At 41.0% G+C, this 24,137-nt stretch overlaps 1 protein-coding gene across 1 annotated transcript; it reads left to right on the plus strand.

The window, feature by feature from the left end:
• Nucleotides 1–1,058: 1,058 nt before the first annotated feature.
• On the plus strand, nucleotides 1,059–22,560 carry LOC311495470 (uncharacterized protein; the record flags this gene model as incomplete). The annotated part of the gene is made up of 35 exons (XM_084554920.1): nucleotides 1,059–1,163; nucleotides 1,363–1,403; nucleotides 1,496–1,601; nucleotides 2,264–2,283; nucleotides 2,374–2,497; nucleotides 3,248–3,272; nucleotides 3,482–3,575; nucleotides 3,756–3,862; nucleotides 3,955–4,018; nucleotides 4,469–4,544; nucleotides 4,658–4,682; nucleotides 7,091–7,415; nucleotides 7,542–7,691; nucleotides 7,781–7,834; nucleotides 11,337–11,404; nucleotides 11,689–11,918; nucleotides 12,765–12,795; nucleotides 14,768–14,966; nucleotides 15,118–15,132; nucleotides 16,441–16,539; nucleotides 16,631–16,785; nucleotides 17,719–17,943; nucleotides 18,392–18,600; nucleotides 18,754–18,804; nucleotides 18,899–18,985; nucleotides 19,212–19,276; nucleotides 19,462–19,584; nucleotides 19,735–19,876; nucleotides 20,028–20,187; nucleotides 20,275–20,372; nucleotides 20,481–20,564; nucleotides 20,692–20,810; nucleotides 21,226–21,372; nucleotides 21,553–21,745; nucleotides 21,836–22,560. The coding sequence occupies 35 exons, from the start codon at nucleotides 1,059–1,061 to the stop codon at nucleotides 22,058–22,060; spliced, it is 4,041 nt and encodes a 1,346-aa protein (XP_084411046.1). The 3' UTR covers nucleotides 22,061–22,560.
• Nucleotides 22,561–24,137: the final 1,577 nt, after the last annotated feature.

Genomic DNA, 24,137 nt, shown 5'->3' on the forward strand with positions numbered 1-24,137 from the left:
TTTATTTTGGAGAAATGTGTACTGTCTGACTGTATGTATAATATGTATAATATTATTTCTTCTATTAAATATTTAGTTATGGCGATTTTCTCTGTTTTTTGTTAAACTGTGACAACAATTGTCGAGCAGCTGTGGACCAGAGATGTTTAATCCAAAGCTAAAAACACAAGATTAGGCCAGGAAAAGGCCTCTCTGATCTCTGCTGATTGGGAGAGTGTGTCAGGAATCACAAACTGTCAGAAGGAAGGCATTGCAGGTCCTTTTTTTGGGTAGTGCAGAGCAATGATATAATATAAATATCTCCTCAACACAGGATACAGCCTACTGCATCGTGTAGATATTTGTCTGTGAAGCCTTGTTTTGAGGTTTTCAAATCAAAGTGCTATTTCAAAAGAGATTGTCAATTGTGATAATGGGACATTCTGGCATTTAGAAATGATCACTGCATTTGTCCGCTGCCCTGTTTGCCTGTAACTCTCTGCTGTAGCCAGATGGAGCTGCAGGACATCTTGCAGGTTCACTAGTTCTTTGCACCTTCATTTGAGCTGAATTGTCTCTGATAGAATATTTGATTGCTATTTGTTTCCGGGTCTTCTTGTCTCACTGATTGCCCCCTGTGGAGCTTCTCGCTAAAGCAGCTTACGGTGCACTGGTGCCCGAGTGAGGTTAAACCCCCCGCCTTCTAACGTCCTCTAACTTTTGACTCCTGCATGGGGTTTTTCATGGCCGACATGATCTTGAGTCAAATCAAACTTGTTCACCAAGCGACAGTTTTCAACATTTGCACGACAAAGGAAATAATTAAATAGTTGCTATCACATAATCGAAAATCCTCAAAAGCGATAAAAGCGAAAATGAAGCAGGTGAACGCCTTTCACCGGGGCCTCATTAGCTCCAGTTAAGGGCTCTATGTGTCTGACAAATGAAGTGGCTGCTTCAATGAAGACACGGGGCAAGAGTGATTAGGATCGATCGTCATTATCATCAGCATTATCAACTGTTTCTGATGAAGGGCTTTTTAAACAGCTGACTGTGTGTGTGTGGATTTGTTGAACAGGATGTTTAACTGGGTGGTGAAAGTGGTTCCTCAACCCCCTGGAGCTCCCGGGACAGATGAAGCTTCCAAGGCCTTTGCTGCCGTACGACAACACACACACACACGTGTATTATGTACACACTCGGTTTGTACACACACACAGTGTTTCTGAGTAATTCTCTCTTTCTCTTTTGACTTGACAGGAGCCCACCCAAAAAAGAGACGGTAAGGATTTATACTGCACATAGATACGTACATACACGTGTGAGTTCACAAAGATCGTCTGATTTTGTCTGATGTTTTGTTTGAAATCTCCCACAGTGAAGAGTCCTCCACTGAAAAACACAGAAGAGGCTTCTGAGGAGAGGTAAACTTTTCCGTTCACCAGCTAGTCATCAGTGAGCTTGCTTGTGTCTGTGGATGCTGACATCTTTCCCTCTGTATTCACCTCGTCTGCAGCCAGGGTCAGAGTGGGGTGTTAGGCTGGCTGTCCAATGGTTTTGTCAGCGCCCTGCCGCAGCCCTCAAGCTCCCCTCGACTGGACAGGGCCAACTCTGACGCCAGGGTGAGTCTACGGATCATTGAGAGGACGTTCAGTGCACTAAGGACGAGGTCAAAGTGTGTTGCTTCTGGGGTTAACTTGCAAATCAAAAGAATTTGACGTTCCAGAATATTTTTCTGATTTACCAAATAATGGTTAAATGTCAGATTGGAACCAGTCTAAATTCAAGAGAAGCACCAAGACATCAGTGATTGAGAAAACTATGCTATGAAGCAGAATGCTGTGTGTACGCCAGTGAGCTCAGAATATATATATTTCTTTCTCAAATTTGGGATTTGTTTGCCAAAGAGATCACAACAGGGCCACAAGTTCTGTGTATCATTTCCAAGGGTTTGCTTCTCCAAATCACTAATAACAACATATCCACGAGCATGCAGATCTTAGTTATAAATGGAATGAATTCTCACGAGAAGCCAACAGCTCAAAGAAGTTATTACTGTCATTGCCGTTATTGTAATTTGCCTGTTTTATAGCAGACAGTTTCACCTTTCACTGCAGGGAAAGCTGGAGTGTCCCAGTAAGATGACAGTGAACCAGATGCAGAGAAGCACGGCCTCTTTCTAAAATCCAGCCTATTTGCATATTGTATTCAGGGTGTAGATGGCTATATGAAGCATACGTGTCTAATTGTTTCTCATTTATCTCTTCTTTTGTCCGTACACCAGTCCGGAGAAGATGGAGAAAGGTACTGTATGCATGAACAATTGCTGGGATATTTTCAGTGACACTCTGTTGGCTCTGTGTAAGCTAAATTAAAATGCTGTTTTTCTGCCAGGGCTGGAGTGATAGGTTGGGTCACTCAGGGTCTAACCAAAGTGCTGCCTCAGCCTGATGAGAAGTACAAAGAGACCAACGAGCCCAGCAACACTAGCCACTCCAACGACGAGGAACACACGGAGGTGAAACTGCAGAGTCACAACAAGTCTGATATGCAGGGTGTAGTCAGTAACAAAGCTTTAAATCTGGTGCCATAAAACACAAACTTCAATATATCTGGCATTACAACAGTTCCTCCAGTTAGCAAAAATCATTGTTCCCGTGACTCCAACTTCATGGTGACTTCTTGTTTAAACATGGAATGGACAAACTGGGCTAAGTAAATTAGCTAAACAACGTCAAGGGAATCCTTGAACTGTGTGACACTTGACTGCAGCAACTTAATACTGCCCTGCAGGCTTATAAGACTAATCATGTGTAAGCATTAAGCTTATGAAGGCATTTACAGGGGGAGTTTATCCAGCTTAAACCCCTCCATCACCTTTACTGCTATTTAAATCAGGCTCCTCCTGTGGCCACCATCTTACCTGGGGTCCTTGTTGCTGAAGCGCTACACAGTCAAGTTTCAAATCTGTTGTTGTTTTGTTTTTGGATAATTACGCATACAGACGTTGCATGGAAAAGTATATATTGAGAGACTTTTCTATACTTTTATATTGTCAAAAACATAAAAATGCAAAAAATTTGGTTCCTAGAGAAAAAAAACATGGTTATCATTGTTTGTATTTGAAATTATTTGTATTTATTTATTTATTTATTGTGATTAATTTCACCACAATTGGTGGTTGAAAAAAAAAAGACAAAAAAATCTAGAGAAATTATAATAATTTTCTACTGTTTTTACTTCTATGCATTCTTCTCTTCCGTCACAGGTGTATGAAGTAGCAACAATGCCAGGTAAGCTTTTCTTTAACACATCATAATCATAATGTGATTTGCCTGTTTACAAATAGTAATGATTAATATTGATTTAATTGTGTATTTAGAGATTATATCTAACTAATTGGTGCTCTTATAATGACTCTATGGTAACCTTAGAATGAACACAGCACTGTGATAATTGGTCATTTGACACCTTGATGGAGTTCACTGGTCTGCTTGTGCAGATTATGATCCTTATCCACACATCCCTGTGGTGGAGATGGTGTCAGAGGACGAGGCGTCGGAAGTGGAGACCTTGCCCCCCCAGTTTGGTCCCAAGTGAGTATAAACCACCTCATCGCACAGAGCATGCTTTGTGGCGTTTGATGGTCCCTTTAATTCCATCAGTCGCTCCACAGCCTTATGGGGACCTCCAACATTTACAATGTTCATGTGAAGTCTGAGATGCAAAAACACCAAATGTATTATTAACATGTAAGGGCTCTTTCTCTGTTGCAGCGTGGTGGGCTGGATAAAACAGATGATCCCTCAGCCAGTGATACTGCCCCCTGGTGCCGTACCCATAGAGCCGTCAAACAAGTCACCCCGCTCCTCTCTGGACAAAGGTACATCAAGTCTAAACGTCTCTGCTGCAACAATTACAAACATTGACAGCTGCATATTATTGAACTCTATGTGTCTTCTCTCTGCTCCTCAGTTCTGTCACCCCCGCCTGAATCTCTCAGTGGAATCTCACTGGATACTGACAGCAAGGCGTCTGGGTAGGTTTTGAGTTTCTATCCTCAACACGAGATAAAACTTTAACAATCTCCCTGGGGGGGAAACAGGGATTTGGATGATGGGATCTTGTCTGTTGAAGTAGCATTTTTAGCCAAGAGGTCTTCTTTGTAGCTGATGTTTTGGCTTGTCATTGCAAGAAAAGCACTGGTGTGTGATGGTGAGACAGTATGCACAAACTAAAACCGAATCGTTTTAGTAATCATTAACTTTAAAAAGTTCCACTTGTGATTTTTTGATTGTTTTTGACTGAAGCATCAAAATGAACTTAACCATATCATCCCCATTACATCTTGTAATGTTAGAAGAGACGTCAGAAACTGTATAGATGCGCAGGTCTTAATTGGCTCAATTTATCATCCATCCACTTTAACATGTGGAAAGAATACACCTATACTGAAGTGCATTCAGTGCATTGGCTTTTCTTTTCACAGCGTGGTTGGCTGGTTTGTGTCAGGGCTGGGTCTGAAGATGCCTCAGCCTGCTCTCCCACCCAAAGATGAGTCTGGGGTAAGTTTTAGGAGAAACTTCCTGTCCAAACTGTCCTTTAGAAAACGTCTCTTTTGCTACTCTTTTGTCACAACAATTGAACTAACACAACTGTTTTTCTCTCTTAACTTTAGGGTGCAGCTGAAGTCCTGCAGAAAGGTCAGTTGAAGTTTTTCATTTACCTGTGCTTTCCTTGGGTGATAGAAAACCCTCTGTTCCTGAGTGCCACAATTCACAGTTCAGTCAAGTGGGTTTACACCAGACAATGTTTTCTCATCAAATTGTCACCAAAGAGCAGAAAAATCTCTTTAATAACACTGGAAACAAGATAATATACTATTTCCAGTATTTACTCCACTCGTGTGGATGTGTGTAATATAATAATAATATTTTATCTATTGCACCCTCTTGTTTTTCCCCCCATAGTTTTTGAAGAGGTGTTTTGGTCGGACGGTCGGAGCCTAACTCAGTCCCTCTTCTCCTTCTGTTTCAGGGGGGAAGGCGCTGCGAGCCCCTTGAACAGCAGGAGGAGACGACTGGGGCACGCTCCGATTCCCAAAGACACATAGATTACCGATAGACTTAGTGTGCGGTTGGCAGACCTACAGTGCTGTGCAGTGTGCAGCTCTACACAGAAACGCTAGGCAGCTGTAAATTACAAGAATATAGAAATATATTCAACTCACCTTACTGTACTCGGTACAGTTTCATATGAATGTATCATGACACAACTAAAATGTGTTCTGTATAATTATTATTAATAACATATTTAGGAGTATTTTTGTCATGGGTCTTTGTGATTTTTGCATTTGCACATTTTCTATTTGACACAGAAACTTTTAGTTTATTTGAAGTTACTGCGCGTTTTAAGCACAGAAGATTGCAAACAGGACATTTTCTGTTGCTTCGCTGTGCTTTAACCTATGTCGAGGTATGCTCTATATTCATGTTGCCATCTTCACATCCAGAAAAAGAACAGTAGAACCATTAAAGAAGGATGAAACGCGGGACAGAAATCTACACATAATCATGGTCCTTCTCAGAAGTCTATCAAGATAAAATGTAATATCTCTCCATCCTAATCACAAAGCTTCAAGCAATGATTAAATGGCAGCTATGTTCATGTATTGTTGTGTACAAGATGTGTAATCTAGTCTATATCTCCATTTGTACTTGAATTACTGTAAAAAAGAGTTATTTTCAAAGTTTGATTTTCACCTCCAAATCCTGTTCTTTAAGAATATTTTATCGCTTGTGTTTAAAATAGGTTGAGTTTAGTTCAGATCATAATCGTGTTACAGTATCTGTGAGCATTTGCAGAAGTTTATTTGAAGGTGCACATCACAAATGTAAGAGTGGTAGATGAGCGTCTTGAGACAATTTGTATTGTTATTGGCCCTATATAAATACAGTTGAATTCAATTAATTTAAGATGTGGTGTAAGCCTGGTTTTGATCCACTTGATCTGAGTGTATGATCTTGAACTGTGAAATGTGGCGCGGCTGTGTGCTGTGGTGTTGTTCCAGAGGGTTTGATTTGAAAGAACTTGTATATTTAGCAATAAAATGAATACCGTAATGCAACCATGCTGCAGGAATAATAAATGCTCAGCGTGAGAAATGATTTCTGTGGTGTTTTTATCAATAACCTAACCTGTAGACACATAACACATATCTGACAGCATTCGTATAATATAGTACATCTCTATTTGCCTCTTTGTGACACTGGACAAGATCATTATTTCTTTTCATCTTTTCAATATCATACTGGTGAATCATACCAGTGATGAAGTAGAAACTCATATCAATGCTAAAAGTACAAACAATGCATCCATAACATCTACCACATATTTGATCATGCAAATTTAAAAAAAAAAAAAGTACATCCTCATCCATCATGTTGTCCTACATTCTTATATCTAAAACAAGGCTTAAGCAAATGCACTAGACTAGACTAATATGAGTCTTGATAAATGGTTGCCTTTGTTTTAGATACACTGATCAGGCATAACATTATGACCACCTTCCCTTGTGACTCATCAGAGAATGGACATGGGCTTTCTGAGGGTTTCCTGTGGTGTCTGGCAACAGTTGTTAAGGGGGGCCTTTGGGTCCTAAGGGTTGAGAGACTCTGTGGACCAGGTCACAGAGACTTGATCAGTTTGGGATGTAGTGAATTTGGAGGCCAGGTCAACACCTTGTGCTGTTCTTTGCGTTTTTTTTTTAGTTGTTCTTAAACCATTTTTGTGTGTGTGCCTGTGTCAGGCTGCATCCTGCTGGAGATGGCTGCTGCCATCAAGGAGTGTCATTGCTATGGGGTGGGGGTGCCTGGTCTGGTCTAGGTGGGTGGTACATGTCTAAGTAACAGCCACATGAATGTCAGGTCCAAAAATTTCCCAGCTGTTCAAAATAAGCTTCTCTCAATGAGACAATGCTATTTCCACCAAACATTCCCTCTTGTGGTCATAATGTTGTGGCTGATCGGTGTATACCATGTCCTGGATGACAGACAATCTTGATCCAGACTTACTTCTTTCACTCAAACTCAACCCTTTCGCCGTCTCGTAGCTTCAACCAAACTCAAACCCGACATGGTACTGGAGGATGTGGAGTCAGACAACGAGGGCCAGCAGAAAAGTAAAGACCATTCCAAAGCTGCAGCACCATCCACATCCTTGACTCCACCGTCACCCAGAGCACAAGTGACGCAGCAGACACAGTGCAGTTCGATGCAGTCTCAGACGTGCTGTGACCCAGAGCCAGAGCCACAAGCAGAGATTGCAACCAAAACATCTCTGGAAGATGCTGAGACCCAGACAGGCCGCTGGACGCCGTTTATTGAGAGCATCAAGAGGGAGGCTGAAGATGTGGCTTTAGCTACCATAGAGGAACGGTAAGTACAATCCTGAATACATACCATAATAAGAGCTTGGAAATGACTTTAACAATAAGGAATAGATAGTACTTCCACCACACACTGAACAGATCAGTCTCATCAGTGTGTCCCGTGTCTGCTCAGTCTGCTTCAGGAAAGGGTAGAGCTGGCGCGTGTGGCCGAAGAGGTGGCCAGACAGACTGCTGAGAACGCTATCAGACAGATGGCCAGCGAGGGACAGTCCATCAAACTCTCATTGGGGAGTCAAGAAATGCTGGATGGGCCCGATCCTGAGTAAGACCTTGTTCTCAATTAGAGAAAGTTTGTGTGTTTTTATGTTTTTTGGGGGAAATGATGTGACGCTGTGCGTTCACTGTGACCAGACTGCCAGTGTCACAAGATGAGGAGAGCGAGGTGGAGCACAGTGAAGTCCAAGAGTAAGATTGCAAATAGAAACTTTTCACTTCTTAACTTAAAATTAAGAAGTGCCCCGTTAGTCTTTCACCTAGAATGTGTAACTTACTCCTCTCATGCTGTAGAATTAGGCAAGGCTTTCTCATTCAATAACAATAATTCTTCTTCTTACTTATTGTTATTAATCTAAACAGTTGAAAAAGTATATGATGTTAAAGGTTGAACTGCAGGTAATATCCCAGTGAAACAAATATTAGATACACGTTAATATTAGAAATAATAATAATTCTTCTCACAGCATTTTTTTTTTAGCTAGTCAAATTTAAATTTTCAATGTTTCGACAAATTAAAGTAAATCCAATCCAAACAATTTAGTTCCCAGTATCAGTGCAGTATCATTTGGCTGTGCAGGTCATTTTCCAAAATGCTGTGATCTGATTTGTGTTCTTGAGTAAGACTTCGTTCTCTATTAGAGAAACTGGTGTGTTTTTCGATGTTGTTGGGGGTAAATGATATGATGCTGTTCGTTCACTGTGACCAGACTGCCAGTGCCGCAAGATGAGGAGGATGAGGTGGAGCACAGTGAAGTCAAAGAGTAAGATTACAAATAGAAACTTTTCACTTCTTAACTTTAAATCCTCGTTAAGAAGTGCCCTCTTAGTCTTTCACCTATAGCATGTGTAACATACCCCTCTTGTGCTGTGGCTGGTAGATACTGAGTGTTTCATTTATCAAAACTAAACTCACAAACTACCCACATGACTCCATTGTTTCAAGATAAAATCTCTACATATTGTCACTGCCGTCAGTGGCTTGTTGAACTCACGGAAGAAGTATTTACTTTTAATTTATTCTTAAGTAAAAGAAGCAACATTGTGTTTATAAGTGTACTTATTATAAAGCCAAAGACATGAGATCATTTTACAAATTATGTGCAGTAATGTATATATAATATAGTGAGGCCTAAACAAATAAGCGATGTTGAATGTTGCAATTAGGGCAGGTATTCTTACTTTTATTATTGTACTACTTCTGCTACTACTAATAAAGATAATAATAACAACAATCATTCTTCTTCTTATATTATTATTATTACTGTAAACTATTAAAAATATATATAATGTTATAAGTTGAACTGTATGTAATATGCCAGTGCAACAAATATGACAAACAAAATAATATTAAGTTACAAATATTAATAATAATTTTTCAAAGCATCATTTTTTTTTTTAGTTAGTCAAATTTAAATTTGAAGCCCTGAGACAGACTGACGACCTGTCCAGGGCTCCAGTTTCCCCGTGACCCTTCACAGGACAAGCGGTTACAGAAGATGAATGAATGAAATTTAAATTTGAATGTCCAATGTTGAGACAAATTGAAATAAAACTAAGCCAAACATTTTAGTTCCCAGTATCAGTGCAGGATCATTTGGCTGCACAGATTGTTTTCCAAAATGTATTCATTCATTCATCTTCTGTAACTGCTTGTCCTGTGAAGGGTTGCGAGGAGCTGGAGCCTATCCCTGTTTTTAAAAATTAGCTGATTCAATTTGTGTTCCCGAGTGAGGCCTTGTTCTCCATTAGAGAAAGTTTGTGAGTTTTAATGTTTTTTGGGGGGAAATGATGTGATGCTGTGCATTCACTGTGACCAGACTGCCAGTGCCACAAGATGAGGAGGAGAGTGAGGTGGAGCACAGTGAAGTCAAAGAGTAAGACTGCAAATAGAAACTTTTCACTTCTTAACTTTAAATCCTCGTTAAGAAGTGCCCCGTTAGTCTTTCACCTATAGCGATATGTGTAACATACACCTCTTGTGCTGTGGCTGGTAGACACTGAATGCTTCATTTATCAAATCAAACTAAACTTACAAACTGTCCAGATGATTGCATTGTTTCAAGATAAAGTCTCTACATACTGTCACTGCCTTCAGCAGCTTGTTGAACTCACAGAAGAAGTATTTACTTTTAAATTATTTTTAAGTTAAAGAAGCAATATCACATTTAACAGTGTACTTATTATAAGACATGAAATCATTTTTCAAATTAAGATACGACAATATTTGCCACTGTGCTGTAATTATTCTTGTTTGTTTTACTACTACTACTACTGAGGAGCAGCTTCAGTGACAGACTGCTTCACCCTCGATGTGTGAAGGAAAGATACAGAAGGTCTTTCCTTCCTGCTGCTGTTAGGCTCCCCAACGAGCACTCTTAATATGTGCAATATATCTATTATTATATATCTGTTATTATATCTTTTCTGCATGCTGTTGCAAACTGCAATTTCCCCATTGTGGGACGAATAAAGGTTTTTCTTATCTTATCTTATCTTAATAATAATAACAATAATAATTACAATTAAATTAATAATTAATATTTAATAACTGAATTAAAATAAAACTGATCCAAACGTTTTAATTTCCGGTATCAGAGCAGTATCATCTGGTCCTCAGCAAGTCCCAAATCTCGTGGTTTCTCGTTATGTGACACATGCCGCGCGCTGCCTCAGCATCACGGCACTGTGTCTTAGCAACCACAGCTTCCCTTGGCAACAGCCGACCTCCTCCCCTCCTCCCCTCCTCCCCCCTCTCCACGGTTCCCCCGGTAACAGCGCGCACCTGCTGCTGCTGCTGTTGCTGATGATGTTTCGCAGGAAAGACGATGGACGGACGTGTACTAGCGGATTTTTGTCCTCTTTTGTTTTGATAAATCTTCTAAAATGACTTGATATGATTTGTTTTCGTGTAACTTGTCGTGTGTCGAGGCTCGCGGGCATTTTGTCTCAGGGGCTACAAACGGTAAATAAATACTGAGGAGAAAGTGAGTCTCGCGTGATAACGCCGTGTTTAGGTAAGGGACTATTATATGTTATGAAATTAATAAGTTTTACCTGTTTTAAGGCTACTTTATTATGGTATTAACAGAAGTAGTAAGTGTCATATAAGGTTACAGGTGGTAGTCCTCGATGTTATGCTAACAGCGAAGAGAAAACATAAGATAACGCCGAGCAAAGTTCCTACTTTTGCTATTTACAGTGTAAAGAGACGAGATTTAGACGGATGTAAGTTTGTGTTTCAAAAATGAGGCAACACATTTAACTATTGGGTTACATTTATTCTCTAAAGTGTGTTGTGATAACTGAATGCATGCTGCATAGTGTCAAAAATATAGATAAATCCACGCAAAAACAGAATAAATAACACATGGCATATACATTCATATGTGCTTTCTAGTGAAAAATATTCGGCTTCTTAATTTCCGCTCATAACCACTCAAAGGGGTTAAAGGGGAAGTCATCATAACAAATATGCATATTTCATATATAACATTCACATACTTCAGTGTCTGTTTGTGTATTTTAGCCGTGTTCTGTGGTAGATGTCCCATACTAAAACTAGCATGTCCACTCCTGACTGTACTGTAACGGCCTTCTACTTTTAACAGACCAAATTGTTTTGCCAGATGATTTGAAGGACAAATCTCTCATTGTCGGACTGTCCCACCATTTTCTTTCTCCCGCCCTGCAGAACGGAAGAGAGCCTTGCACAGGAGGAGCAGAACGGAGTGACTGAGGAAGCTACCGTCAAGGAACCAGGTAGAGAGAAGTGTACTGAATCCAGAAACCCTCGAACAATCTCTGATTTGTTCTGCAGTTCATGTGCAATAATAGTGAATAATGAGCTGACAGACAGCCACTTCTCAATAGAATGCGTAGTATGTTTATATATCGTTAACATCCTTCTGAAATACTGCTTTAGAAATGTCATGTTCTCTCAACATTGTCAAAGGTAGTAAGTGGTTCTTGAATATTGTAATGTTTATTCTAACTCTTATAATATCTCTGATTTATTTTTTATTTTTTTAATTATAATAATCCAGAGCCAAAAGAGGAAGCAGAGCCTCAGCAGACCTCACCCTCTCCACCCCCAAGTGCTGAGCCAGAGCAACCTGAACCAGAGCCTGAACCAGAACCAGAGCCAGAGCCAGAACCAGAACCAGAACCAGAAACCAAGACCAAGAAGCCCAGTTCAGAAGCTGAACCTGTCACCCAGCAGCCGCAGAAAGCAGAAGACAAACAGGCCACTAACGCTGACAAAGCTTCTGAAAAAGTAATGCAGACTTCTTTTACATTTACACAGACGAATATTTCAACCCATATGAATACACATGGCTCCAATAAAGCTGTAATGTAGGCCTTACTTTACATTTAAAAGAACATCCTTCAAACAAGTTGACACAGTCCTAATTAAGATAATCAGTGCTAAGCAAACATCTCTTTATTTTGATATACTGGAGTATTAAATCTGGTGCCGAAATTGCCGAAATTTGTGTACTGGTTTAAGTTTTTTTAACAAGTAGCCATGGCTAGTTTGTGTGGAATATAGCTGATTTATTAAAGAGGACAAAGGAAGTGTGCAAGAAGAGTTTCTGATGCTCAAGATAAAAAAGAAACTCTGCTTTCAGGGGAAGGAGTACGCTATGAAACAAGGATTGCCATTGGAGTGACTTTTCCTTCACAGAGAGAGCTGAAAGAAGAGAATGAAATGAGAGTCTGTAAATTGCACTGTTGGCAGACGTCCATATTGTTTATGTGATTACTCTTACTGCCAGAAGAGGGAGACAAAGCTTCTACGTATTAGCTTTAATAGAACCTTACCTCCCTGGGTTTATCGAGGAACACAATTGTTTTGTATGTTAGCGAGATTCACTCTCTCTACTGGTTTGTTTAATTCTACTTGATCCATTCCAGTCTTTGGTCTTCCTGTCCTACCATACACAATAAGCTTGAATCAAAACAGATCAAATCAGAATTTTCTTGAATTACAGATAAATGCTCAGCAGGAATCAGACAACATTGTTTTGTGGGGCTCTGACACACATAGATGTGTGATCCCTTTTAAATAAATGTTCATTTGTAAGAACTCCAAATAGTCATTCACTTTGTGTTTTTGTAGGAGGAAGAAGCTACCGGGGATGACTGCGGGGGTATGTACTATTATTTTCTCCAGGAATCATTTTTTCTGATTCATTACATGACTGCGGTGAGAGCTAATATTTTAGTTTCATTGTGCCTGTCTGGTTGTGTTAAGTTGAACTCACAAGATGCTTAACTGACTGTAATTGTGCATTCTTGTCTGCATCCACTGTATTTGATTTCATCACTGTCTAGCTCAGCATCAGACCGTAGGCATGATATTATTATCTATATCTCTTCTTGCAGAAGTCTGACATCGTCAGTCTGACTACATTGCTGTTTGCTTGTCACTTGTGTCCATGTCCAACCTTGCTTATATTCTGCTTGACTACACTATATCTGCCTATCCACCTGTCTCCTCTATAGCTCCAGTCAGCTGCGATGCTTTTAAGAGCTGCCTGATGCGCACTCCTCAAACCTCTGAGTGCATCGGCAACATCAACGCTTTCTTCAAAGAGAACGGCATCTCCCCTCCCAAAATACCTCCCATGCCTAAGTTTCCCACCCAGCTCTCTGACGTGACCAAGTACTTACCCTCCTTGCCCTCCCTCCCCCCTGAGTTACGCCAAGAGCTCTCCCAGATCCGACTCACACAGGTCCCCCGGAATATCGCCCAGACTCTGACTGAGCTTTTGCCCAAAAACGCAGACGGTTCAGTGGGCCCGAACCTATCCAGTCTTTCCCAGACCTTTGAAAACATCCCGCAGAAGCTGTCCCAGTTCCCCAGCAAAACGCAGCAGTACTTCCTAAACGTGCAGAACCGCCTCAACAGCCTTATGCCTCAAGATGCCTAAGAAACAACAGCAACAACAGCAAAAACAGAAGCATGACAAGAACCAACAAGACGTAGAACTCAACCGGCTTGTGCGACACTCCCCTCTCTCTCCTCCCCACCATCCTCAGCTGCGCTCCCGTTCCCCATCTCCATCCTCCCCGAATGGTAGCGCCCTCGAGTTGCCCAATGTGCCATCATATTCCCGCCTGCCGCCCATTGTCAGTTCTCCGTCCAAGCAGCTCAACTCCTTGTCGCGACAGCTGTCTGGTCTCTCTAACCCAGCGTTCTTCATTGAAGATGACTCAGACATTTCAGCAGTAAGACCTGCAGGTGAATTCACATTAGTGGAGAGTTAACTGTCCTCCATTTTGTCATTCATTGTACATACCTGAACTCAGTCATAAATCAACTCATCATATGTGGGGATTAGAATATACTGTCTCATATCCTGGCAGGTGATAACACCTAAATTGCATTTACAAATGATCATAAAAGGCAATTTATGTTTGAGTTCAGATGGTTAATTCCCTGACAATGTGTTCAGGAGTATGAGCACACTGTTAGGATAAAACTGTGATAGTCATGTCTTGTGATAGTAGATTTTTGTATGTGTGGTCCTTGTCATTTCTCAGATAACCAAAAAAACAACCTTTGCCATGGTTTAGAAAATAGGCAGATAAGAAAAAAGAGGTGTATAGGCTCACGTTATATGAGTATTTATTCAAGAAAAAGACAAATTTGTGAACTTTTTAAAAGAAAAATGTTGAAAATGTATACAAAGCCTGCTTCATTTTCCTCAGAGCTTTGATTAAGAGAGAAACAAACAGGGAACAAAGAAGTAGTGAGAGGACTATTTGTATTTAGTGAAGAAGACAGACGTGTGCCAGGGTATCATGAGCCAGATTATCCATGCTGAATGGTTTGCCAGATGAGTAAGCTAGTCCTTAGCTACATTATGAGGGCACGCTTATACCTGGCCTAGTTCACAGTTGGATCCTCTTGCATTAGCCTGGTGCAGGTGCTGCTAAATCTGCCTGTCTCCTGCCCTGCTTCTGCTCCCGCTGTAATTGTGACCCATTTTTCCCCTTGCAGTACTTCACGTGTAACATTCATGTCACATTTTTTGCAAGCGGGTTGGGCCTCAGTGCTAATATCACCGTACATGTTATCTGAATAACTGACGGCAAATGCTCTGTGTGTATTTCCAGAGAGCCCGAGCCTCAGCCTCCGTCCGGCCGTTAACGTAGAGGATGTCGACTCAGATCAAGAGCGAGGAGGAAAACAGGGAGCAGGAGGTGGAGAAGAGGGAGGGGAGGAACAGAGTAATATCCCTCAAATCCTCACCCCTCAGGATCCCAAACTTACAACCCTCACTGTCCCTGTGACCCCGTCAGGAGGTCGTCAGAGGTGAGCACACAAAACAATAAATTATAGAATTTATTTGCTTTATAAGATTGGTGGAATATGTTTAGTGTTGAAATTGTTGAATTTATGTAATTCAAATAAAAAAACACTAAAATATAACTGATCTTTTTCCCCTCGTGCTCTGCGTCCACAGTAAAGGAGATAAAGAGTAAGGAAACTGCATGGATTGTTTGAGTTGTAGTTGCCTACTGGGGGGCTGGGTGCTTTTCATTAAGTTTCAACGACAAGGACCAGTTTCACCAATATTATACGTATTTGCATAGCATATATGCATTCAAGGTCAATACATTTCAAAACACAGAAATGAAAAGAAGCATCACTGAGAGATCTTTGTCAAGGCCTCTGTTTCCAAGTGAAGCATTTTGTTCCGAATAGAGTTGAAATCAAACACTTGCAGGTGACAAAAAATAATTGCTAAAACACTTACTTGCTAAATTTGAGTATTTTATTGGCTGAATAATGTTTTATATGTTTTTGAATTATTTATTAACTTTACAATTTTGGAATGAAGTGCTTCACATTGCTTTCCTCTAGTCTGTAGTGCTGTGCTCTACTGCCCTCCACTGTCCAGTCTTTCCAGAGCCAGTAGCAGTGTTAGTGTATTTTAATGTCCTGCATGTCCAAGAAATCTGTTGCTTAGAAAAATATTTCTTCTTTTCATTTGTGTTGCAACTTTATGAGTTGTCTTCTTTTTTTTTTCTCCCACATACAAACCAATAAAAGCTGCCAAAAAGACACACAAAAGCAAAGCATCACTTAGTGTTTATGCAGAACACAAACACGTTATGAATCATTGTAGATTTCTGGAAAGACGTTGAGTGTTTCTTGTGTTGTGTTGTTCTGTTTTTGAAGTGTGATGATATTGTTCACTTTTGCATGGCTTTGTGCTTTGTGCTACTGTGTGGTTGTTGTCATGACGTAGCAAAAATCAATAAACAAATGCATCACGATCTTGCACTTGCATCCTCACTGTGTCACCTGTGGGTGATTTATCCTTCCCTGTTCTCTGTTTCTTGGAATAATGTTGTGTTTTGCACACACAAACACTCTCTCTACCCCCCACCCCGTCCCTCTCTCTTAAACTCAAATCAAACCCCAACCATTGACGACAGTAGTGGAAGGAAACGTAGGAGTATCTGGACAAAGATGTAAGACATCCGACCCTCATTGGTGTCCGTTTCTTCATCCATTTACTGTGCCCGTCACGTTTTATTGCCATTCATTCACTTTCATTCATCTGAACTGACCAGTCTGCTCATTCGATTGTCATTTTTAGTTCATCCATAATCCTCATCTCATCATTTCAGATTGAGCATAAAAGCAGGAAGCAGCATGTGATTCTGTGTTTCCACTTAACATTAGTACAGTGAGGACCTGAAACATCTAACATCTGAATAAGGCGGTATTGTTTTAAAACTGAACCAGTGACACTGCTGTGTTTACTTAACTTTAACAGTAGGACTCTACATTCTCAAAGTGAAGATGATGATGATGAAGCAAGCCTCCCTGTCAGAGCCTGGCCCAGCCAGTCCAGCCTTCACAGCTCAGATGACTGGTGAGTGCTGTACACACAAACATGTTTTTATACAGTAACACTCGACATTCGCAGGATTATCTTACTTTGTTTCTCACTTTTTTTGCCCAAGTCTCAAAGAACGTCCCGCATCTTCCGCCAGTCAGACCAGTACAGTGGTCAATGATCGACTCCAGGAACTTGTCAGGATGTTCAAAGAGAGGACGGAGAAGGCGAAGGAGAAACTCATTGATCCAGACAGCTCCGATGAAGACAGCGTCATCCCCAGTGAGTTAGAGTTACCTTTTCTCTTCTGTCTGTCCACACAATGAGCTGAAACGCACACGAGAAGTTAAACAGGTCAAAAACATACATAGGTAGTAGCTTGTATAGATAGCAGGTGTCAAAGTACGTTTTAATTCCAGGTTGAAAGAGTCACCACTGCCCAGTTCGGGAAAACCAGCCACTCACACCCAAACACTGGACTGATCTATGTAGACAAAAATCTTAATGAGTTACCTGAATCCGACACAGGTGAGTTGAAGCAGTAGCTGCTTCTCTCCAGGCTGGCCCTCTCCTCTCCTTCATCCCTGAAAGTAGTTTCCCGCAATCATCCCTCAATGAATTGCTTCAGTCCTGCAAATCCATCTATTTGTGTATTTTAAATGGTTCCTAAAGTGAGTGCCTCAAGAATGCACTAATATCTCCTCTAGATTTGCTCACTGACATTTTAAAGTTAAAAAGTAGGCCAAACATATAAATTCACAATCAAAAAAACATGAAACCACCAAATTAAAAAAGCTGCATGAGTGATTTAAGATACTCTAGTTCCCAGAGAGTTTTTAAGCTTGCCTCCAGCTACATTTTCCTCTAGTACAATAGAGAACATTTAGTTGAAGAGAACGCAGATGTGTGTGCAGATCCACAATCTGGGCTGGGTACAGGATGAAAAAGATAACTGAGTGTTTAGTAGTTCCTTTTGTAGAACTATGCTCTACCTGTAAGGGGGTTTGAATGTTAGCTTTTTATAATCCATGTTTAATATTCTATAGGACTTGTTTTGATCACTAAGGCATCCCTGAACCAAATAATTATTCTGTAACATAAATCTATCATTAAGAAGTTTGTTAGCTTTATAATCTCATTCAATCTGGGGTGGTAGATTGCTCCTAAACTCTCTCCGGTGTCATTAACTGAGCTCTTGTCCCGTCCTCTCTTCAGCTCCTCCTCAGTCCCCACCTCCTCCTCCCCCTGCGGCTCCTGGAGCTCTGCCGCCGGGTGGGGAAGAAGAGAAGGAGATGCAAGCAGGACCATCGGGAGGAGGTGGAGTGGAGAGCGGGGAGGAGGAGGAGGAGCGGACTAGCCGCTGCTGCAAGGTGAAAGCTCCTCGGTGGATGCGAGCGTGTATCAGCTACCGCTTCCCTGCCAGCATCGACCCTTTCACCAGTGAGAACCCAGCCGAATGCGCCACCCGCTGACCTTCAGTGCTTTTCTGTTCAGTTGATTCTTCTTCACTCAAACTACAAAATGAATGAATCTCACCAAACTAAACACAAGAAATATTTTTGACATGTTTGGGTTTGGGTGAAGATGGGTCATTTGACCTTTCCCCCTTTGTGGTGTTGTTGCCATTCTTTCTCATTTAGCACAAAACCAGATACCAAATAATGCAAACTTTGCTTAATACTTCAGCTTGGATCTCGCTTGATGTACTCTTACTCCCATCCGTCCATAGTTAACAGTGTATAACTGTAGTAGATGCTTGCTTAATGGCCAACGCTTGTTCTGTGAATGCTGGAGCCAGTTTCATGTGACTTTTCGTCTCAGTTCTTGTTGTTTAATTCCTCCATTTCTCTCTCACCGTCACCCTCTCGTCCGTCTTTTTTCTTGCCAGACCTAATGTACGTGCTGTGGATGTTTTTGGTATCTCTGGCCTGGAACTGGAACGTGTGGTTCATCCCGGTGCGCTGGGCCTTCCCCTACCAAACGCCAGATAATATTTACTACTGGCTGGTCACCGACTACGTGTGTGACCTCATTTACATCCTGGACATCACCATCTTTCAGCCGCGCCTGCAGTTTGTTCGTGGGGGGGACATAGTGGTGAGTGGATTAATTGTTAATGTGGGATCTTCTGAAATAACAGGAAAGAAAGAACCACTGTCAACAGCTGGGTGGCATTTATTACAATAATACTTATACTCCTTTGGGATGATAATCTGTGAATATTTAACTGTATTTTTGTTTTCATTGCAGTCTGACAAAAAAGAGATGAGAAAGAATTACATGAAAACCAGACGCTTCAAGGTAAAGAGTTAGGACTTGCGCAGATCTGGAGTTGTAGTCTGCCTTTCTGTGAGCACAGAATTTGGAATTAAAGTCACATCTTTTTATTTTCCAGCTGGATGTGGCCAGCCTTGTTCCCCTGGAGCTCTTCTATTTTAAAGTAGGCATCAACCCTTTGCTCCGATTACCCAGGCTGCTAAAGGTGAGACTCTTTTACTCCACATTCAACCATTTTTCTCCCAGAAACTGTTAACCATTTTTACAGAACCACACAACGACCATGTCACGCTATCAAATAGGCACCACAGCAAATGAAAGGAACTTTTCCAAGGCTTATGTCAGAGTCAGATTTGGAAATCAGCCGTTTAACAAACACAGGTTTTAATATTTGATTTTGAAGCCAAACTCACTCATCCATTCTTCCTCAGATCAGCTCCTTCTTTGAGTTCAACGAGCGTCTAGAGGCCATCTTGACCAAAGCCTACATCTACAGGTAAGCTGCAACCTGATGCTGTCTACTATCTTCATCTTTACTACGTACTAGTGTAGTGACAGCAGAAACCGTGAAGACTGACGGATGAATCGTTCTGTTGCATGAAGACAGAGCCTGTGACGCAGATGAATAAAGGACTAGTTTTACGTATTCAGTTCATGCTCTGCTCTGCTCTTGTCTCTCAGGGTGATTCGTACCACCACCTATCTCCTGTACTGTCTCCACTGTAACGCCTGTCTCTACTACTGGGGCTCTGACTTCACAGGACTGGGATCAACTAAGTGGGTGTACAATGGCGAGGGCAACAGGTTGGTGCTACTATTTTTAATTTTGAAGACAGGCATTCAAATGAGTCTGCTCTGTACTATTGTAAACCTCCTTTATATCAAACTTCCTTCCCCTTAAGAACATCTTAAAACTATTTTCTTTTTACCGCCTCCTTCCTTCTCTCTGCTCAGTTACATTCGCTGTTACTACTTTGCTGTGAAGACCCTGATCACCATTGGGGGCCTGCCGGATCCCACCACCCTGTTTGAGATTGTCTTTCAACTCATCAACTACTTTGTGGGAGTCTTTGCCTTCTCTATCATGATTGGACAGGTAGATATAAAAGTATAATGGAGAAATGGATGCCTTCCACATTTAACATCAAATCTTTTTTATAATTATTCACTTTTTGCTGCATGGACACTAAATCTGCATCACAAATCTCGTGTTAAACTTACATGATTTATATTTTCTCACTTGTCAGATGCGCGATGTGGTCGGTGCAGCCACAGCAGGTCAAACCTACTACCGTTCATGCATGGACAATACAATTAAATACATGTCCTCCTATCGCATCCCAAAAGACGTCCAAAACCGTGTCAAAACCTGGTACAACTACACCTGGCAATCGCAAGGCATGCTCGGTAAGTAAGGAGGAGATTACATGTGAATTTGCATCTTACACGCGTGACCTTTCAGTCATACCTCAACTTCTACTCTCTGCCATCCAGATGAGCAGGAGCTGCTGACCCAGCTGCCGGATAAAATGCGTCTTGACATAGCTGTAGATGTCAACTACTCCATTGTGAGCAAAGTCCCGCTTTTTCAGGTAGGAAATATTTTTGCACAGTGCACAGTATGCATCACAGATTAATTTTTGCAGAATTAGAGAGAGAATTTATTAGTGTGTTGTGTGTTTTTTTCTTGTCTTTGACAGGGTTGTGACAGACAGATGATTTTTGACATGCTAAAAAGTCTACGCTCTGTTGTCTACCTACCAGGGGACTATGTCTGCAAAAAGGTACATTTTGAGTGCTGTTTGTTTGTTCTTTTGCTTTTTCTGAACCTTTTATACATGTTTGTACTTAATGGATGCCTTTTGTTTCCTACTGTGTCATCATCTGCTTGTGGTTTTTGCCCTTGCTCAGGGCGAGGTCGGTCGGGAGATGTATATCATAAAGGCAGGGGAGGTACAGGTGGTTGGAGGACCAGATGGGAGGACGGTGTTTGTCACTCTCAGAGCTGGATCAGTCTTTGGAGAAATCAGGTAAATATGCCCTGTGGAACAAAGGCAGTGCCTCTTAAATATGCTTTAAAACTAAGTTACAGTTTACCTGGCAGTGTATGGAATCACACAAATCTATAGTTGAGGTGTTGTGTTGAGCATTAAACTTACAGTACAGGCTCTGACGTATCCTCCATACTATTACTAATACACATGTAGTAATTCATTTATCCTGCTCAGTGTGTTTCCTGAGTACACAAAACCATTGTTTGCTGACAGGTTGTCTTTTTTAAAATAAAAACCTACTTCACATAACTGAGTCACAGTTTCAACTTTTCCCTCTGGGCTCTTTTTGAGTCTGTGTTATTATATTCACCTCAGCTTCCTTGAAGTGGAGCTGTCAAATGCGGCGGACGATGATGCTATTTTTCACCGCACTTTTGTTTCTCACTGGCAGCTTGCTTGCAGTCGGCGGGGGCAACAGGCGCACGGCCAATGTGATTGCTCACGGGTTTGCCAATCTGTTCATCCTGGACAAAAAAGACCTGAATGATATCCTGGTCCACTACCCTGAGTCCAAGAAGCTGCTCCGCAAGAAAGCCAGGTTCGACATGAATGGGACACTATGCTGTAGTAGCATTTATTATGGTTTCTGTCCTGTATATCTTGTATTAGAGCAGTATGACTTCCCTAAAGCAGATACAAATAGGGCAGATATGTCTGCTGTTTGCATATTTGTCTATTACTGTGTTTGTAAGTCTGATCATTATTCTCTCAACCACAGGAAGATGCTCACCAAGGGAAAGAAACCTGAGCCCAAAGAAGAGACTAAGGAACCCCCTCAGCCTGCCCCTGTCAGAGCGGAGACTCCCAGACTTCTGAGAGCAGCTCTTGAGATGACAGAGAAATCCTCAGGACTTAAAGGAGCTCTGGCTAAAGTCAAAGAGAAGACCAGCAAGTCTAATATCTCACTACAGGTAAATATACCCAAATACCCACTTGAGCAAAACAAAGACACGCGCATGTCTTTACTGTATATACCAGGTTAATTTCTCCTCTCTTCTCAGCCGTCATTCTCCTCCTCCCTGCCTCCTCCGTCTCCCGCCTCCAGCTCGGGACCCGACAGAGACGGGGACACACCGTCTCCCAGCTCCGCTACATTTCGCTCGGCCTCCCGATGCCGCAACTCTGCTGGGCCTCATTCTGCATCACCGTGCCGCGGCGACACCACCGACAAAGAGCCCGTCAGCGAGGATGAAGAGAACGAGGGCTGCAAGAAGAAGTTGTCATGAGCTGGATGATAGAGGAGGAGGGAATTCAAAAAAATTAAATAGCAGTCAAGATAATCATGAGTATACGAGGACAGCATGGTGAAGAGGGGATGTTGTACAAATGTAACATCTCATCTGGACAAACTCGTTGCAAAAATATAAGTAGTACTGTATTTCTTTTTGAACTATGATACCCACTTTCTACACTATAGCCTGACAGGCCACTTCAGCTTGGGTGTCTCGTCTTTAATCTCCTTTTTCTATCAGATCTAATGTAGAGAAGAAATCATTCCTCTCTCGATTACCTCTATGATGAGTGAATTATGTGCACTTAGTCAACTCAGATCAGTCACTCCTACACAACTTGTCTTTCTGCAACATTCCAAAATGAGAACGTGTTTTTGCTGTTGTTGTTCGCTAAATGTTTACAGACTCTTTTGTAAACCTGAAAGTGCAATCTGCCTTACGTTTTTGACTTTGTGCTATGCTGTGTTGTGTGAGTAGCTCGCTGGTGAACAGTGCAGACCTAGTAAAGCCGTAAGCTAGCGAAGGTCTATGCTTCCATCTAAATATATGTCACAGATCATTTTAACCTAATTCCAGATGTTTTAATATTTATTTTATGTCCATGTAATTAACATTATTTTTACATACTGTTAAGGATTTTATGTTCTTGTTTTATTTTGTACAGTAATGTAAATATATATATTTTTTCTTTTTAAATTTTAGATCTAACACTTTCTCATTTTCCCACTAATGTAAAGCCACTGTGCTGTTTGCATTGTCACAAGATGTACATGCTTCCTAGAGACTCTAAATGTTTTATTTGTGCTTTATATTTATCTATTGATTACTACAGCCTTAGAAAACGGGCTGACCAACCAGCTAACCATACTGCCAGACAATCCGTAGAAAGGAATCGAATTTTTTCTTGTATGTTCAGAGCTGCAGGAATTAATTTATCAATATATATATATATAGCTCTGTCTTTTGTGAATTTTGATCGAATAAATTACTCTTTTTAGCATATTTCATCCTCTGTTTCATGCAACCTGTAGCCTGGTTTGAAGTTTGGAAAAAACAAAAAGGTTATACAAACTGGAACATGTAAACCACAAACCAACGCAGTCAAAAAGCCAAACAGGAAGCAAGACATTTCCAATGAACATGCTGGTCTGAACCGTTAACCACAGCCACTGGGGCTTTCTTCACACCTCCCTACCAGGTCTATATAGAGTCGAAGGATGAAAGTACTTTGAACTTTGAGGTAATAGTACTATTTAGAGGAAAAAAATAGATTAAAGTTCAATAATGTGACAAACAACATGGCTCAAAGGAAGGTTTCATGTAAAGGCCATCTTTGGTTGAAGAAGTTCAACCAAATTGCAATACCTTTGTGCAATTATGCAACAGACATCTATAGGCTACATGCACCGATCAGCCATGTGAGCATTTGGAGTGGTATGTGTCGCTTAGTTGGGAAACATATGACGCCAGGATGCAAGGGCCTGATTGGTCTGCAACAAGATCCAGGTGGCGGTGTGTGACAAAGTACTGTAACATCCACATAAATGCCAGGAACCCCCGTTTCCCAAAAGAATAATGAGATCTTCAATGACATTCATTTCACTAGCAGGTGGTTTTACCGTTGCGGCTGATCAGTGTATAGATTAGCAGTCACACCAAACCAGATCTCAGCCATCTCTCCTAATAAACCACTGCAGAGACACTAAAGGGAGGAAGTAGGTCTTGAGGCCTTGGAGCCACAATAACCACTAACTGCCATAATAGATTAAAATGAAAAAAATAAAAAAAATTAAATGACCTATACATAACAGCAAAATCCTGATTTCACATTAATGCAATAATAATCGAATGCTGTAATATAGAAGTTACCTGAGTATAACCCATTCAGGGCATTTTGCTGACTTGGCTTTTAGTTTAATTATTTTACTGAGTGATATTGTCAGTTTTTATTTAAGTAAGGGGCCCGACTATTTCCTGCACCGCTATTGCATTGTTTGAAAGGGTGTAAATTTAATTTAAACATCTCATAAAGGTGAGTACGGAAGCGTATTGCTGCCACACTGTAGAAAAA

The sequence above is a fragment of the Chelon labrosus genome, assembly GCF_963514085.1.
Source record: "Chelon labrosus genome assembly, chromosome: 11".
In the NCBI taxonomy this organism is placed as follows: domain Eukaryota; kingdom Metazoa; phylum Chordata; class Actinopteri; order Mugiliformes; family Mugilidae; genus Chelon; species Chelon labrosus.